This window comes from Alosa sapidissima, chromosome 4 (genome assembly GCF_018492685.1).
Source record: "Alosa sapidissima isolate fAloSap1 chromosome 4, fAloSap1.pri, whole genome shotgun sequence".
Classification (NCBI taxonomy): Eukaryota; Metazoa; Chordata; class Actinopteri; order Clupeiformes; family Clupeidae; genus Alosa; species Alosa sapidissima.
Window position 1 is genome coordinate 8,478,699 of NC_055960.1, and position 16,672 is coordinate 8,495,370.

The 16,672-nt window shown below is 43.1% G+C and overlaps 1 protein-coding gene across 6 annotated transcripts in view; it reads right to left on the reverse strand.

Annotated features, from left to right (window-relative positions):
* LOC121706374 (alpha-2-macroglobulin-like protein 1) overlaps positions 1-16,339 on the reverse strand; it is a 39,672-nt gene extending 23,333 nt beyond the window's left edge. Inside the window, exons 1-9 of one of the 6 annotated variants that reach the window (XM_042088022.1) lie at positions 16,189-16,339; positions 6,429-6,517; positions 6,153-6,275; positions 4,520-4,700; positions 4,020-4,179; positions 3,718-3,770; positions 2,859-2,879; positions 2,047-2,212; positions 762-846 (exon numbers count right to left, since the gene is read on the reverse strand). In XM_042088022.1, coding sequence (XP_041943956.1) covers positions 762-846; positions 2,047-2,212; positions 2,859-2,879; positions 3,718-3,770; positions 4,020-4,179; positions 4,520-4,700; positions 6,153-6,235 — 749 coding nt within the window. In that variant the 5' untranslated portion in view covers positions 6,236-6,275; positions 6,429-6,517; positions 16,189-16,339. The other 5 variants (XM_042088019.1, XM_042088021.1, XM_042088018.1 and 2 more) reach the window with 5 other exon arrangements.
* Between the last annotated feature and the right edge of the window lie 333 nt (positions 16,340-16,672).

A 16,672-nucleotide genomic window follows, 5' to 3' on the forward strand; every position in this document is an offset into this window, starting at 1 on the left:
GTTTTTGTTTATGTAAAGCACATTGAATGACCGCTGTATGAAATGCGCTATATAAATAAAGTCGACTTGACTTTGACCATGATCGCACAATTTCGTCCGAACACTTCCCCATAGGATGCTCTCGTATTTCCTCGCGTATCGGCGCTGTCGCCTCTCTCCTCCTCTCCTCATTCTCTCCTCCTCTGGTTGCATTTAGATAAATGAGACATCCTCGATGACATCGAGCTTGGAACAATTAGATAAATGAGACGTCCTCGATGACCATAAGCTTTGAACGATTTCCGGGGCACTAGCAGGAGGAGCGAGGAGAGCTTTGAGATGAATGAGATTCTTGAATTTCCCCTGGGGATCAATAAAGTATCTATCTATGTATCTAGATGCAGCCCAAGTCACTCTGTTTGAAGATTTATCCATTTAATGGCCGCTGTACTTCACCGGATCACTTTATTTGAAGATGTTATTGTTGTACTTCACCGGAGTTGCCCAGTTGGGGGCTCGTCGTCACTTTTGTAGTCACGTTGTAGTTCATCTGTAGTCTATGTGGACTTTCATGTCCAGCAGTTTTAATGTGAACTTGGGAATTTGCCAAATCTGCATATCCTTCTTTCACCAGCATCTTACACCATATTTTTAAGCAAACACAGTTGTATTTCAGATTGGTGAGCATATGTTTTAACCTTTGTTGTGGCATCCATGTTTTTCACACATTGACAGCAAAGCACATGAACTTCCTGAGAATGACCCGTCCCCATGTCACTTACTTGGCACATGCTTGCAGTCGGATCTCTGCTGCTCCCACACTCACTGACTCTGGGCTGTTGAGAGTCACGTCAAACTTGGGTAAAACTGAAAGGAGGAAGAGACGCCATGGTAACAAAAAAACTTTATTATCCTAAACGTGCCAGTTGGCTTTCCACTATTCTTAAAACATCCTAAAAAACATACTGACAAACCTATATAGCTATACATATTATATATAAACACAAACAAAGCTCTATAGCGCGTCATCTTGAAGGATTGCTAATCTTACAAGAACAGACTAAAAAGGTTGTAGGCCAAATGTGTAGTGAGGGAAAATGTCAGGGACTCGTCACTTACTGGATTTGGTGGCTGTCCGCCAAGACAATTTTCCAACCCGTCTTCTAAATACATGGATGACTTTATAACAGATATATTCTTGTGCTAAATATACAACCTTTTGTGGAATGTTCATCTGCACATTAATATGAGTGTGGAATGTTCATCTGCACATGAATATGGGTGTGGAATGTGGAATATGAGTGTGGAATGTGGAATATGAGTGTGGAATGTTCATTAATATGAGTGTGGAATGTTCATTAATATGAGTGTGGAATGTTCATTAATAGGAGTGTGGAATGTTCATTAATATGAGTGTGGAATGTTCATCTGCACATGAATATGAGTGTGGAATGTTCATGAATATGAGTGTGGAATGTTCATCTGCACATGAATATGAGTGTGGAATGTGGAATATGAGTGTGCAATGTTCATGAATATGAGTGTGGAATGTTCATTAATACGAGTGTGGAATGTTCATTAATATGAGTGTGGAATGTTCATCTGCACATGAATATGAGTGTGGAATATGAGTGTGCAATGTTCATGAATATGAGTGTGGAATGTTCATTAATATGAGTGTGGAATGTTCATCTGCACATGAATATGAGTGTGGAATGTTCATCTGCACATGAATATGAGTGTGGAATGTGGAATATGAGTGTGCAATGTTCATGAATATGAGTGTGGAATGTTCATTAATATGAGTGTGGAATGTTCATTAATATGAGTGTGGAATGTTCATCTGCACATGAATATGAGTGTGGAATGTGGAATATGAGTGTGCAATGTTCATGAATATGAGTGTGGAATGTGGAATATGAGTGTGGAATGTTCATCAGTTTGGAATGAAAGTGGGACTCTGGAGGAGGACTAGCACGAAGGGACACGCCCACTTTGGGACAAGAAGCCACTAACACACACACACACACACACACACACGTGTCACGCTAGACAACAACAACATACCATATTGTTTCACTTGAAACTGATGAGACCCTGTACCCTGCTCTCCGGTCACAGACAGCATGTAGTAGCCCTGGGTAGCCTCTGGGTTGAGGGCGTGAGACAGCTGCAGCATCTTACGCTCCGACGACACGTTCAGCCACTGGCCAATGGTGTTGCCACGGTGATCCTGAGAACGGCCAACAAGCGACAGAGTTTAATACTCTGATGAAACCGCACATTTTGAGAAAACAGAACTCTAAAACTTGTGCTGCTGTTGCACCAGTTCAATTTCAGTCTACAAGCACTTTTTCCTTAGACTCACACAATATGTATGGTCAAGTTCAAAGGAATTTAATAAAGGATATTTTCAAGTGGAATATGAGATGACTAATGTATTAATCTACAGAATAATTCCGAGGGAGAAACACAGTATGGTGTGGGGGAGTAAACATAAAGGCACGTAAGATAGATAAATATAATTATCATTAGTAAATTAGATAAACATAATATAATTATCATTATCATCACATTGAGGGGCAGCCATGGCCCCACTGGTCAGCACTCTGGACTTGTAACCGGAGGGTTGCCGGTTCGAGCCCCGACCAGTGGGCCGCGGCTGAAGCGCCCTTGAGCAAGGCACCTAACCCTTCACTGCTCCCCGAGCGCCGCCATTGTAGCAGGCAGCTCACTGCGTCGGGATTAGTGTGTGCTTCACTTCACTGTGTGTTCACTGTGTGCCGTTTGTGTTTCACTAATTCACCGATTGGGTTAAATGCAGAGACCAAATTTCCCTCACAGGATTATACATATATAAAACACCGTTATGTACACACCTGAAGTGTCACCAGGCTGTACTGTGGACACAGAAGAGAAATGATTAGTGCTTTTATCTTTATTTAAATGATGATCGTGTTTAAAAACCAACACTATAAAGCACTACAGAGGAGAATATTTGGAATGGATGGTGATTACATAGCAGTGCGTGGAACTGCTCCGAGCTGTCGGCAGTTACAGTTACCATGACCTACCAGTAGAGGGAGCCACAGACATTCAGTTTTTATGTTGAATTACGCCTCAGAGAGAGAGGGCCAAACTCCCCAATATGAGCAAAAAGCACTCAGCTAAGAGATTCAGCCCACACACGTACATTTCTGTTGACTCTGTTTCTGTTCACATGCCAGTTAGGCAGTTATGAGCTTCAGGCAGAGCAGCTTCAAAATCTGCCATTTCTTATTTTAAAGTCAAGAGCAGAACATGGGCAGTATGTGTCAATTAGAATATCAGAAACATGCATATGAGAAATACCCAGAGTTCTGGTTTGCGCCGCCCTAAGTGACTAACAGACACCATTAAGCACCAATGAGAGGCAGAATAAATGTAGGCTTAACATATTTTACATGTGTGCAGGGAAGAACATGCCCCACTGTGAATGGCAGATCATTAATCGTATTAGCGGAGGCGACTAGAATACGCTACTTAATAGATGTATACTAAATCCTGCTATAGGAAGTAAAGTAAATAAAGGCTGCGCGTCATGGAGCTCGTGTTTTTTGTTTTGGATGGGTGCTCAAGTGAGAGGACGCCTACCTCGCTACACAAGTCCCTGAGGGGACGTCTACCTCACTACAGTACAGCTCCTGAGGGGACGTCTATCTCACTACACAAACAGTCAGAAAACTCAGCAGGACTCACCTTCTGCTGAAGGGGAATGAATTCCGTATCCATGGTAACCACTCTGAAATGCACTGCAAGTGAGAATCAGAGTTAGAATCAGACCTTGAACTGGACCATCTGGGTGTTTACAACAACTGACTCTGCGACCACATGCAAGCGTCTATAGGAGGACGTACCTGTTTAGCCTGGGCTGTACATGCAAGCGTCTATTATGACTGGACGTACCCGTTTGGCCTGGGCTGTACATGCAAGCGTCTATTATGACTGGACGTACCCGTTTGGCCTGAGCTGTACATGCAAGCGTCTATAGGAGGACGTACCTGTTTGGCCTGGACTGTATATGGGTTTATCTGTCTGGATGAAGGTCACAGGATCAGGTTTTGGCCTGAACTTCACCCGACTCTCTGAAGTCCAGTGAGATGTACGACCTTGGACCTCTACTTTGATACTCTGCACAGAGTCTTTATTTACCGATGGGGCCTGTTCAACAACAGAGTAAACACAAGATCACTGGCTAACCTAGAGCAGGTAGAGTGACCACAGGCTAACCTACAGCAGGTAGTGACCACAATCACAGGCTAACCTACAGCAGGTAGTGACTACAGGCTAACCTACAGCAGGTAGAGTGGCCACTCTACATCTAAGCAGAAGGGGGCAGCACAATCACCTGCTCATTTTACACACACACACAGCTACGTATCTGGAGCTTGAGGAGTGCACGCTGTGGCCCAGTCTACCTGTGCTTGTAGTTGGACCTGCAGGTGTGTATGTACCTGGCCCCTGCCCTGCAGGTGTGGATGTACCTGGCCCGGCTACTGACCTGGAAGTGGACGCAGCGGTGGAAGTCTGTGTCTGACGTCTCCTGGTGCAGCATCTTCTTCTCGTCTCCGGTGGTCAGATATATGGACATGTGCAGAGTCTCGTTAGGACTCTGGAGGCTGGCACACAGTTTGGCTTCGGATGCTGACCTCATCTGGGCAGGGAAGGTCACCAGGAACGACCTACAGAGATGCAATGTGTTTCCCCACACCCCCTCTGAGCATTCGTACAGATTAAATGACCATTAAATGACTAAGGCATCGTTTCCCAACCTTGGGGTCAGGACCCCATGTCGCCTGAAATTCAAATGGGGGTCGGCTGAGTATAAGGCATCTTAAAATGTACTAGCATGTTACATAAGAATATATATTTATAAAAACCTCTTGAAACTAGTATGTACTAGCAACGTAAAAATAAACTTAAGACAGCGCGGATGACATATTTGATTGATGTGCTTAAAAATCAAAGTACCGCTCTCGACTGGATGTTACACCAGAGATGAGATGCGCGCTCATATTGTGATATGGGTCGCCAACATTTTGTGACATCAAAATAGGCTCACCTGCCAAAAAAGGTTGGCAAGCCCAGGACTAAGGGGATGTTTTAATGCCACTCATGCTTGCAAATGAGGAGATAGCACTAGTTCCATGTATACTGCAGGTGTGCTGGGCGGTATACCGGTTCACAGAATACCGGTGTATATTTTCGTTATGATATGAATGTTTAATATACCGCCATACCGGTGCATTTGATTACACAACGTTCGGAACGCTGCACCGCACGACACTGTTTCAGACAGGACCCCTGTTTGTGACCCTTAAGGCTCAATTTCTCCTTAAGGCTTAATTTCTCCTTAAGTAAGGGATTTATTTAAGGGTGTTGCACGGAATACCATAAATGGTTTCCTTAGTTAAGGAAAAACGTTAAGGGATTTCCCGGCACAAAATTTCTATAGTTTCCACAGAGATTGTTCCACAGCTGTAACTATTTGGCTAGTAGGCGATCGGATCATTCATCTCACCTTAAAAATAAAAATGTTCTAGACATGAACTGAACAATACTAGCTGGCTAGTAAAGATCCTGACTGTCATGGTTGGCTAACAAGACATCCACATGAATTCTGTTCTGTTCAGTAGAAAATGCTGAACACCTGATTAGGCATGAAAAAAAAAAATTCCGTCATATACCATGAAACCGTCATATACATTTTTGGTGATACCGCCCAGCACTACACGGAACCCTGTCCGCGTGCCAAAGACTACACATCCCACCTCCAAAAGGGAACCACAAAGCATCCTTTATCTCTCATTTGGTTCCCACTACCCTCCATCTGATAGATGCCCCCACTACCCCCTCCATCTGATAGATGCCCCCACTACCCTCTCCACCTGATAGATGCCCCTTGCTAGCCTCAGCAGGAGGTACAAGAGGTGATCTGTGTGGACAAGGGGTATGTATACTCACGGCTCTGGCGTTGCTGTGTGTGTGTGTGTGTATGTATACTGACGGCTCTGGCGTGGCTGTGTGTGTGTGTGTGTGTGTGTGTGTGTGGGGGGGGGGGGGGGGGTGTATACTCACGGCTCTGGTGTTGCTGTGTGTGTGTGTGTGTGTGATATATATATACACACACTTACGGCTCTGCCGTTGCTGTGGAGGAGCAGAGTGTGTAGAGGCAGAGTAGCAGCCCTCCAGCAATCAGGATCCTGGTGAGGGCCATTCTGCGCTGATTCTCTTAACTCAGCCTGATGCTCCTGCTGCTGTGCTGACAAGAGGGAGAGGGAGGCATGATGTCCTCGGTGTGGTGGACTTCAGTCTCCACACAAACAAACATTTCCCCACATTACCATGTAGATAGTATGACCTAGGACCTTTCCTGAGTTCATCAGGGCAACATCAGAGAGCAGCATCACCTTTAAAAGCTGCTCCAGTTCCTTTTTGATCTTGGTGATGAGCGGAGGCTCCTGGTATACGAGGGCCGTGTACAGCAGCACACCATCAACTGAAAATGTAACAGAATTCCACACAGTGTAATCTCATTTGTTTACAGATCAGTTCAGATTCTGCACCTTTCCTTTTCAAGTAGGCCTACTTATCTAGCAGTCATCGGCGGCCATATTGCTTGAGGCAAACACCTAATGGCCCCCTTACACCAAACAACTTTGACAAGATTTGGGAAAGATTCTTGAAAGATTGTAGTCTTTTAACTAATGCCTCCCATTCAAGCTTTATTCAAAACACTCCACTCTTAAGAATCTTTCCCAAATCTTGTCAAAGTTGTTTGGTGTAAGGAGGCCATTAACCGATCAAATAAATTCACCGGTTTCAAAAAACCCAGAGTCGTGTAGACACTTGCCGTCAATCAGAGACACCCGTTGCTTCTTTATGGAGCTAAATTTGTCTCAATAATATTTGCATACATGTATGCGCAGAGGGGGATCCACAAATATTTCTCAAACTCAAAGATCGTAATTCTTGATTTCGCTTGCAAACTGACAGTTTTATGCGTTTACTAAACAAAGATTATGGAAATTAAACACCACTTATCCATCAAAAAGCTTGTTGTAAAAGGCATAACTTGTTAGATTTAAGAACTAGGTTCGCTAGCTCTGTGTGTTATGAGCAAAGAATCTTTGGTTACGAGTCCCATAGAACAACACTGCCATCTACTGGATTAGACAGTGTCAGCAGGCTACTTGTGGATCTGGGTGGCTTCTCTGCCGCAAAGTTTGTCTCAAAAATACGTGATCCACAAATGCTGATCCACAAATGCGAAAACGAAAACTGTGTGTGCTGGTGATCCACAAATGCAAAATTAGATTTCACAAAGGCAATTTTCAGTTTTACCAATGCCATTTAGTTTACAAATACACATCTACAATTGTGAAAACCAATTTACAAGTTATAAATGATTTTTTTTATTTTTTTTTTTATTTGTGGATGTCAAAACACAAATGCAAGTCAAGAAATATTTGTGGATCCCCCTCTGCACATATACAAATATTATTGAGACCAGGGTAGGAATTTCACGGCGGCCACGACGGCCATGGCCGTCGTAGCCCCTTGCATTGGCCGTGAGGCCCCTTTGAAAATCAGAGGTTTACAGGCCACGGTGGCCTTGGTGCCCCCTTCTTTCAATATTCTGCTTTGCGTCCTACTAATAGCGATTTTTATTTAGCCTGTGGCCTGTCAAAATAATCTTGGCATTCACAGCGCAAATTAATTTAGTCTTTTACGCAGTGGAGAAAGTGACAGCGCAAGAAAGAAAGTGCGTCCAAATTCACCCTTTTTCAGTTGAACTACTCGCGACGTAGCCTATTCATCACACAGACATCACAAGTATCACATGAAAGAGCTTTTTCTCACCTTTTAAACAATGTTAGCCGATAATTGCTGTGTTGAACGGTTCGCGAGAAAAGTAAATAATATCATTCAATTTAATCATACATTCTACTGAAGGTTTTGCGTCCCATGATCTCCCTACCCATTCATCTCGGTGGAATACTTTACGAACCCTTCTTTTAACACATGACAAACCATATATCCGAATAAACAGGAGACCTTACCGAACACAAAGGTGTAAAGCAGTCCCCTGTACAGTTAGCCGTTCCAGAGTAATCCAGTTTTGAATTTGCAGTAAAGTTCGACATCCATGGATGTCTCCAAATTTTGGCTTTTGCACTGTTCCACATGATTTAATAACGGGCCAAATACAAAATAAATGTTACAAATATCGCCTAGATATTGATAAATCAGGACAGCTGACTAAGAGTATGTGAAAGTAGCATTAATGATCACAAAATGCTAAGCATGCATCTAGGCTATTTGAGTTTCTTAAAGCTGAGCTGTGCTTAAATTGTTCAATACATGATTTCATAACAGGCCAAATATAAAATAAATGTTATATATAGCCTATATATCTGTAAATATTAGATGATCAGATGATTTACAGTTCTATGTAATATGTCATGTTTCATGTTTTTGTAATGTTTCATACAGTGATGCAGGTCTACTGCAGTGAATAGGCTAAATACAACTTTGATCATTTTTATAGCCTACTACTGTATAGTTAACTTTGGCCTTGGGGCCCTGACATGGGGCCTTTGTGCCCCCCACCAAATATGCCCAACTGAAGGCCAAGTGGCCTTGCCCCCAGAATGGTGAAATTCCAAGCCTGATTGAGACAAATTTAGCTCCATACTTCTTTGGCCTTGATTGTCGCCGCCATATCATGATTATGTTCTGGAGCCAAATGCGTATCTACAGTGGGCATCGCTTTCAAATGACCACTTCATTCGCGCATTACGCGGCGTGAAGCTGCGTGAAGCTTTAGTACCACTTTCAGCCACTGTGCGTCGCTCTGCCTGCCGTCCCTTACATAATTGTTGCCGAGAGTAATCCCAGCCTACGAATTCAATAACAAAATAAATCATGCATAATTAAACATTACCTCGATTTAGGCTACTTGGGTGCTTAAGGCTTGACTACACGAAAATCGAAATGTGCCGTCTACATTATTGTCAGTGTTGGGGTTAACGCAACTACGCAAATCAAAACAGTGGTGTGATAATTGAGCCAGTAGAGAAATAACTGTTCAGAATTAATCTGTAGCCTTGGGTAGGCTTCTGCAGAAAACAATGTTGTTGCCGATTTAATACTATCTGGCGACGTTTTTAACAGGCTACGCAATAGAGGCTTAGACAACTATGACCCACGTTTTGGTTTCTCTGTACAATAAACAATTACATCTGCTTTATGCCACAGAATTACATTCATATTTGGCTGACTGCAGACGCGCCACTTCCCTCCCCATATTCCAAGATTAAGATAGTATGAAGTGCTTTTTGTATAGGCTACCATCATAAAAAAATAGTTAAAACGAATAGCTATTTGCAATTTGACAAAACACTGGTCCTCTTTTTGCGAATGCGAGGACGATATGAGCCTGTTGCATTTAGTTAGATGTCCGAGTCACGCATAATGTTTGAAAACCACTGGCTCGTAATCACAATAATTTAACACACGACAGTTGGATAACCTACTTCATCATGTCCCCATGCCTACATTTTTGTGAGTAGCATAGAGATCGTTAAAAACAATAAAGTATGGCTCTCCGTTTAGGACATTGAAAACTTATATTTTTAATAGACTACCGTCGAAGATGCTGACTTGCAAAAGCCTCGGGATAACACGTTATCTCCACTATCATCAGTCATGCCCCTTGATCAAAGTGGGGAATGAAATAAAAGTTTGAGAACCACTGGCTTAACAAGTTACCTACAGTCCAGAACACAGAATCTGTTGCAATATTCTGATGATCGGCGATGATATCGGCAAATGTTTGTTTTCCAAAGTAAGAATTTCACTTCACCATGCACCTTCGACAATACCTGGCATCATTACAAACATTATTCTGTGTCCTAAAACTGGCATATTTTATGACATTGTGTCATGTAAGTTCTTTGCAAAATCTAGAGAAATGTGTGAGGTGGTCAGCGGGGGACAATTGAGACACACATTGGATTGTGTTATTACTTGAACATTCCACACTATCCACAGCTGTGGTAGGCCTATCAGGGGCAGGAGGATTACTGTCAGCGCAGGCTTTATATAAAATTCTTCAACAGAAGGCCTCGAATGTTGTCTTGTTTGTGGGGCGCTTTGCTTCGCTTCTGTAATTTCGGCTTCATTGAAAATGAGGGCTTCCCTCAATGACCCTCCGAGAATAAATAAAGGTTGAATGAATGCAGGCTTGCCCAAAATAAAGGCATGTGGTTTGCGCAGCCTACAGTAAATAACAGACCCGCCAGAATGTGCGTTATGATGCTTTTTTACGAGCAAGATGTTTTTGGTACCCTACGCACACTGCATGTTCTTAAATAACAATGATCATCAGTAATATTCGAACATTAATTTGGGTAAATGGGCAAGCGTGACCACCTTGATTGGCTGATTGGCTGATGATTGTAACGCGAGCTGGCGGGCATGATTCCAAACACCTCCCTTACGATGATGAGTGACAGGTCTCAGAATGCGTGCGCTACACAAGGACAGAAGATGATGAATAACTGGGGCCGTAGGCTATTCACAAAGGCTTTTATCTTACTACTAGGAGTAGGCTACTCCTAAATCGCACTTACAGATTTTAGATTGGAGTTTTCTCTTAAAAGTTATTCACAAAGCCTTTCAGACAACTCCTAAACTAGGAGTGAGTCTTCGTGGCTATGGATGACGTCATTACTCATGCACGAGCTTGACTGAAGTGACCACCTTGATTGGCTGACGATTGTAACGCGGGAATTCCCAACACCTCTCTTCCGATGATGACTGACAGGTGACAGGTCGGAGAATGCGTGCGCTACACAAGTAGTGCGAAGGACGGAAGATGATTAATAACTGAATAAAAAGGCCTAGCCTAAATGAATAAAGAGTAAAGCAAAACAGATAGCTTAGTAGCCTAATGAAACATAGGCCTATGGATTGATGCAGTAGCCTACCTTTGCAACATTATTAAATTAATCTGTCACCATATGCCTAGGCTACGTTTGCAAAGAGGAGAACATTTTAATTTGATTCACAATGAAACGTTACATTTCATTTACATGTTAACAATGAGTAGTTTTGGTTGTTGTTGGTGGCGTTATTGCATCCCTTTTATGAATGCAAAATTGTTCCCTCGCGATTGGAAGCTCCTGTTGTGCATAGGCTATTTCAAAACATCGCAACGTAAAATGCCACAAAAAAGCTGTTTATGAATAGGTCTTAGTGAGTTAGGAGTCCTCTCGACTTAAGCTGTCCCAGACTTAGGTGCTACTTTTAGGTCTAAAATGCTTCGTGAATTACTTTTTGTGAAAAAATTAGGAGTCCTGAAGTTAGGAGTGCCACGCCCATTATTTTTAGGAGTTGCTCCTAAATTCGCCAGTTAGGAGCTACTTTTAGCCTTAAAATTCTTTGTGAATACGGCCCCTGAATAAAAAGGCCTAGCCTAAATGAATCAAGGCAAAACAAATAGCCTAGTGGCCCAATGAAACATACGGATTGATGTAGTATCTTTGTAACATTATTAAATTATTCTGTTACTATGCCTACGTTTGCAAAAGAGAACATTTTAATTTGATTCACAATAATGTTACATTTAATGTACATGTTGACAATGATTAGCCTAGTTTTGGTTGTTGTTGGCGGCGTTATTGCATGTTAGTTATGCCTACAATGCAAAATTGCTTCCTCGCGATTGGAAGCTCCTGTAGCTGCATAGGATTTCAAAACAGCAGGTTTGTGAATAGGTCTGTGAGTAAGGAGTCCTCTTGACTTCTTTTAAGCTGTCAGAGGTGGGAAGGTGTGATTTTTTGGGGGATGGGCCGGATTAACTGGGCACAATTGTCTGATGGCCCCCCTTCCCCCCAGCCAACGTGAATCGGGTGGTTATTTAATAGGCCTATCGTGAAGATTTTTCCTGCCATCTAAGGCACGAGCGCATCTGTGAGGCCAAGCCTCACCAAGTAGCTCGTTTGTTTACAACTAACATTCCATTTAATTAAACTGCTTTATAGGCTATGCCGAAATAGTTTTCAACATTTTGAATATTAGTGTCGGGTGAATTGAAATGTTCTCAAAGTAGCCTTATGGCTGAAAGCTGCTTGGGACACCACCCCCCCCCCTCCGTCAAGCAATATAACCATACAAACGCGCTTCCTGCACTCATTGTTTCAAAAGGAGTAATTTTGGCTTTGTCAGAACTGAAGAGCTGTGGACGGCACGGCACGGTATGCCCAATGAAAATAAATTAACGCAACGCAACGCAACACAACACAGACCCCGCTTCTCTCGCGTCAGTCACTGACATGAACGAAACACAGAACCCGCTTCTCTCACGGCAGTCACTGACAGTAACCTAGAATAAATGCATGGGGAAAAACACTTCCCCATGACAAAGACATCGTAAAACACTGAAAGTTAATATTTTGTCACTAGCAACATTCATCTTTCCTTTGTCAAATGTATTATGTTCCAAGTACCCTATGCGTAATTCTGCTTCATAAAGTTGAACAAATACATTTGCTTATTTCACAGAAAAATATAAATAGCCAGTCTACAGTGCAGAGTTGGTAAGTTATGGTAGGCCAACTTGCAGTGAACATACAAACAGGGGAAATTATTTCTCTTGCAGCCGAGTAGCCTCAGGTGCGCACGTAGACATAAGGCCGAACATGCAAGCGCCAATGAATCGTGCTTTCGCGACAATCGCGCCGTTAAACTTAAATAGGTTAACATCACTCTAAGTTCGCCTTCAAGCAAAGAAAACGATTATTTGAAGACATCTGTTTCGTTGGAAGGGCAAGGGGTAGCAACAGAGCAACACAGAGACAGGCCCGATGGCAGGGCTGTTATGAGAGTATTAAAATATGGGATATTCTACGCGAAAACATTAAAACGGCAAGACAGCGGGGAAAGTTAAAATACGTGATAAACACGGAAACAGTTGGCATGCATTGTTTCGGTCCCCGTGCACAGGGATTATTTGTCATACTATTAATCACATATGATTATTTGTGAAATTGTGCAAACAGGCGCAACACATTTGAAAAGGAAGGACTGGTATGCAAGCTCACGGGAAAGATTGATTTAAGAACGTTATCACAAAGTGTGTGGCTGTGGCGCGGGCGGAAGACAATTGGCAGGTCATGTCTTTAACAATTCTGTCGGAGGGTCATTGAACAATTTCTAGCAGGCAAGAGAGGGTCATGCAACTTCCAACTGAAGCACTCAAAATTCCTCCGGTGGCCCCTTCAATAAATAACGATCAGTCACTAGATTGCTGCTGGGCTATAGGTCTTGGTTCTGTTAACAACTCATTGTCAAATGCATAGCCTATCTCGCGGTTGCATCCATTACAAACAAACATGCAATGTGAACGTCTGGGATTGGGGAGAGCACTACATGCTCTACTGAATAAGCACGAAGTCAACCCTTTAAATGAAAAACACTCTTTAATAATCCAAAAAAATAAACCGCTAATGAAGTAAACTTGTGACCATCAAAAATCGTTTATCGCTTGTAACTCCGTGATACCAGGACGTAACAGGAAGGCATTTGGCTGAGCAACGGAGGTTAATATGCTCCATGTTTTGTCCAAATGATGACTGTCTATCATCGTTGCACTCGGAGAAAACCGGAATGTTTCATTCGTCCCCGTTTCAATCATCCCGGTTCTACCTACTCAAAACGCAGATAGAACCTTATTATTCTAAGGTAGCGAAATAGCGTTCAGCATGATTCATGCCCAATTAATTCCCCCTGTTAAAGTGTTCGCCTTTGTAGTTTGGTTTCGTGATAGCCTATGATAAACGGCTTATGGCCAAATATGTGAAAACGTTAAAATACAGTAGGCGATAAACCCGGAAAAAGTTCACAGTGATTCTTTCATAATCACTTTGGAGGGTCATAGAAAAATGTATTGCTGGCGAGGGAGGGTCACGTCTTTTTGGACTAATGCTCCCAAAACTCCTCCGGTAGCCCCTTAAATAAATAACGAACAGTCCCTAATGAAGTAAACTTGTGACCATCAAAAATCGTTTATCGCCTGTAACTCCGTGATAACAGGACGTAACAGGAAGGCATTTGGCTGAGCAACGGAGGTTAATACTCCAAATGATGTCTGTCTATCATCGTTGCACTCGGAGAAAACCAGAATGTTTCATTTGTCCTGCGTCTACGGCTGCAAACGGGATTCACTCGCAGTTAACCAAATATTTCTTTATTAGGGCAGGGCAGGCATATTTCTGGCTATTACATTATTTCTAAACCAGTCTGCTAAAGTCTGTAGTGAAGTCTGTGTAGGGTTTTCCAGGCTCCATTTCTTTTTACGAGACACCCTGCTCACTTGAGCCATCTACCGGTTGTTTGGGTTGTTGCAGCGTCTCACTGGAAAAATACAAATTAAAGTCGCGTGATACCGCATGGACCGCGAGTGAAGCTGGCCAAGTCGAAGCACTGCCCACTGTAGCTTTCTAATATCCATTTTCGCCGCCAGTTCTCAAGGCTACATTGCAGGCACAGATAGCCTACTCAACAATATCCTAGCCTACTTTGCAACAACTAAATAGTTAATGTTTAGGACCAATTAAGTGAAATTGGACAATTTCCCGCGGTACACCTGATCTCTCACGGCACACTGGTTGAAAATCACTGAGTTAGGGGGGGGATCATGTAGCCTAGAAATCTAGACGCGCCCCAGCAGGGCTACAATTACATTTGCTGCCAGGGCTAGTCTAGCAACTCTCCGTTGGCTTGTGAGCTCCAGAAATCGAAACTTAATCAGGGCATTGAAATTGTGTATAGAGTCGTTTGGTGGGCTTAACATAATGATTGATGGCAGAGCTTCAACGGTTTGGCTTGAATTCCCTGCTACTTGAAAACAAATATCCTATTGCGTCCTATTGCTTGCAGAGGGAATTTGAAAGACAACTGATTATTCCGCCCCTCGGACTGAGCACTGCGAACGGTGAGTGCCCAGACCCTACATTTTAATGTGGGTCTGGCTCGCCAGGCTAGGGATCATGGTAAATAAGTTGAATTTTCCCTTTGGGATCAATAAAGTATCTATCTATCTAAGTGGAGCCTCCAATGTGCTTAATGTAATAAACGTGTGTGTGTGCTGGTAGTGTAATGTTTGTTCACATTTAAGGAATGAATGCAATCGTGCCAATCGGATCCCTGTCAGCGTGTCTTCAGATATCAATAGCTGCGTGGGATGACTTGGCCTATGATCAATACTTTTGTCCCAAAAAGGACCAGGATTGTAACATAAAGATACACAAAGGACTTGAATGGCTGACTGGTAGTAGCTTACTTTTTAAAGAGTCTGCAGAGATGAAAGTAGCCACAATGGATAAACCATTGGGTTTTAAATTGTTAAAGCTCGCAAACATAAACTTCTCCATTTGAATCTCCTGGCCCCCACCCCATCTCAACATGTCCGCGAGGTTTTCGGAGGCCTACGAAGGGCAAACTTTACTGCGCAGTCTGAGGACACCGAGTTAACCAGCATGCAGGTAAACGCCTCCACATCGCCCCTCTTGCGCGGCTGAACAAAACGCAACAACTTTCCCAAACATTTGGACGGATTTAATGTAAATTATAAAGGAAAGCGCTCGTTTGTGGTCCAGATAAATGAATGTTAATGCGTCTATTCCATCTACATATCACAATTATGAAATCCACAATGTGAATTGTTTTATCAAACTTTTTCCCGAGTGAGTCTGAAGTAGAGGCTTGCTTTACCTGATAGGCTCCAATATCTATGAGGCTGGCGTCGCACCGCGGTAGAGCCTGAAGTTAAACGTGTAGAGTGTCTCACCTGTAGAGAGTGCGGCGTTGGGGAACGGGACCGCGTCTACCACGTGTTCGTCAGTGAGTCTGAAGTAGAGGCTTGCTTTACCTGATAGGCTCCAATATCTATGAGGCTGGCGTCGCACCGCGGTAGAGCCTGAAGTTAAACGTGTAGAGTGTCTCACCTGTAGAGAGTGCGGCGTTGGGGAACGGGACCGCGTCTACCACGTGTTCGTCAGTGAGTCTGAAGTAGAGGCTTGCTTTACCTGATAGGCTCCAATATCTATGAGGCTGGCGTCGCACCGCGGTAGAGCCTGAAGTTAAACGTGTAGAGTGTCTCACCTGTAGAGAGTGCGGCGTTGGGGAACGGGACCGCGTCTACCAAGTGTTCGGTGCTGTGTTGCGCCTGCGCCACATTAGATAAACGGTATGTGGGCGTGCTCAGCAACGTCCTTCGCTGCGAGCCTTACTGGCAGTCTGATGTGCAAGAAATGTAGGCCTATTTCCTTCACTTGAGAGTGGACGACTTAATGTAAAATGACATGTGCAGCCATGGGCATTTAATTCAGCGTGTTTGTGTTCTGTGTGTGTGAATGACGAAGAGAAGTCCATGGTGCAGTGCGAAAGTTAGAATAGGCCTATTAGGCCAGTCAATCTAGCCCAAAAAGAAAATTGCAACAGAAATGCCTTATAGTTTTTATTGGTCCTAATACCCTCCTGAATCATATACTAAAAGTCTTCCGCCGAGGATGGAGTGGAACATATTTTTTTTAAATTATTTTTTTAGATTAAAGGCCAAAGTTGTGCTCAACACTCTAATAGGGGG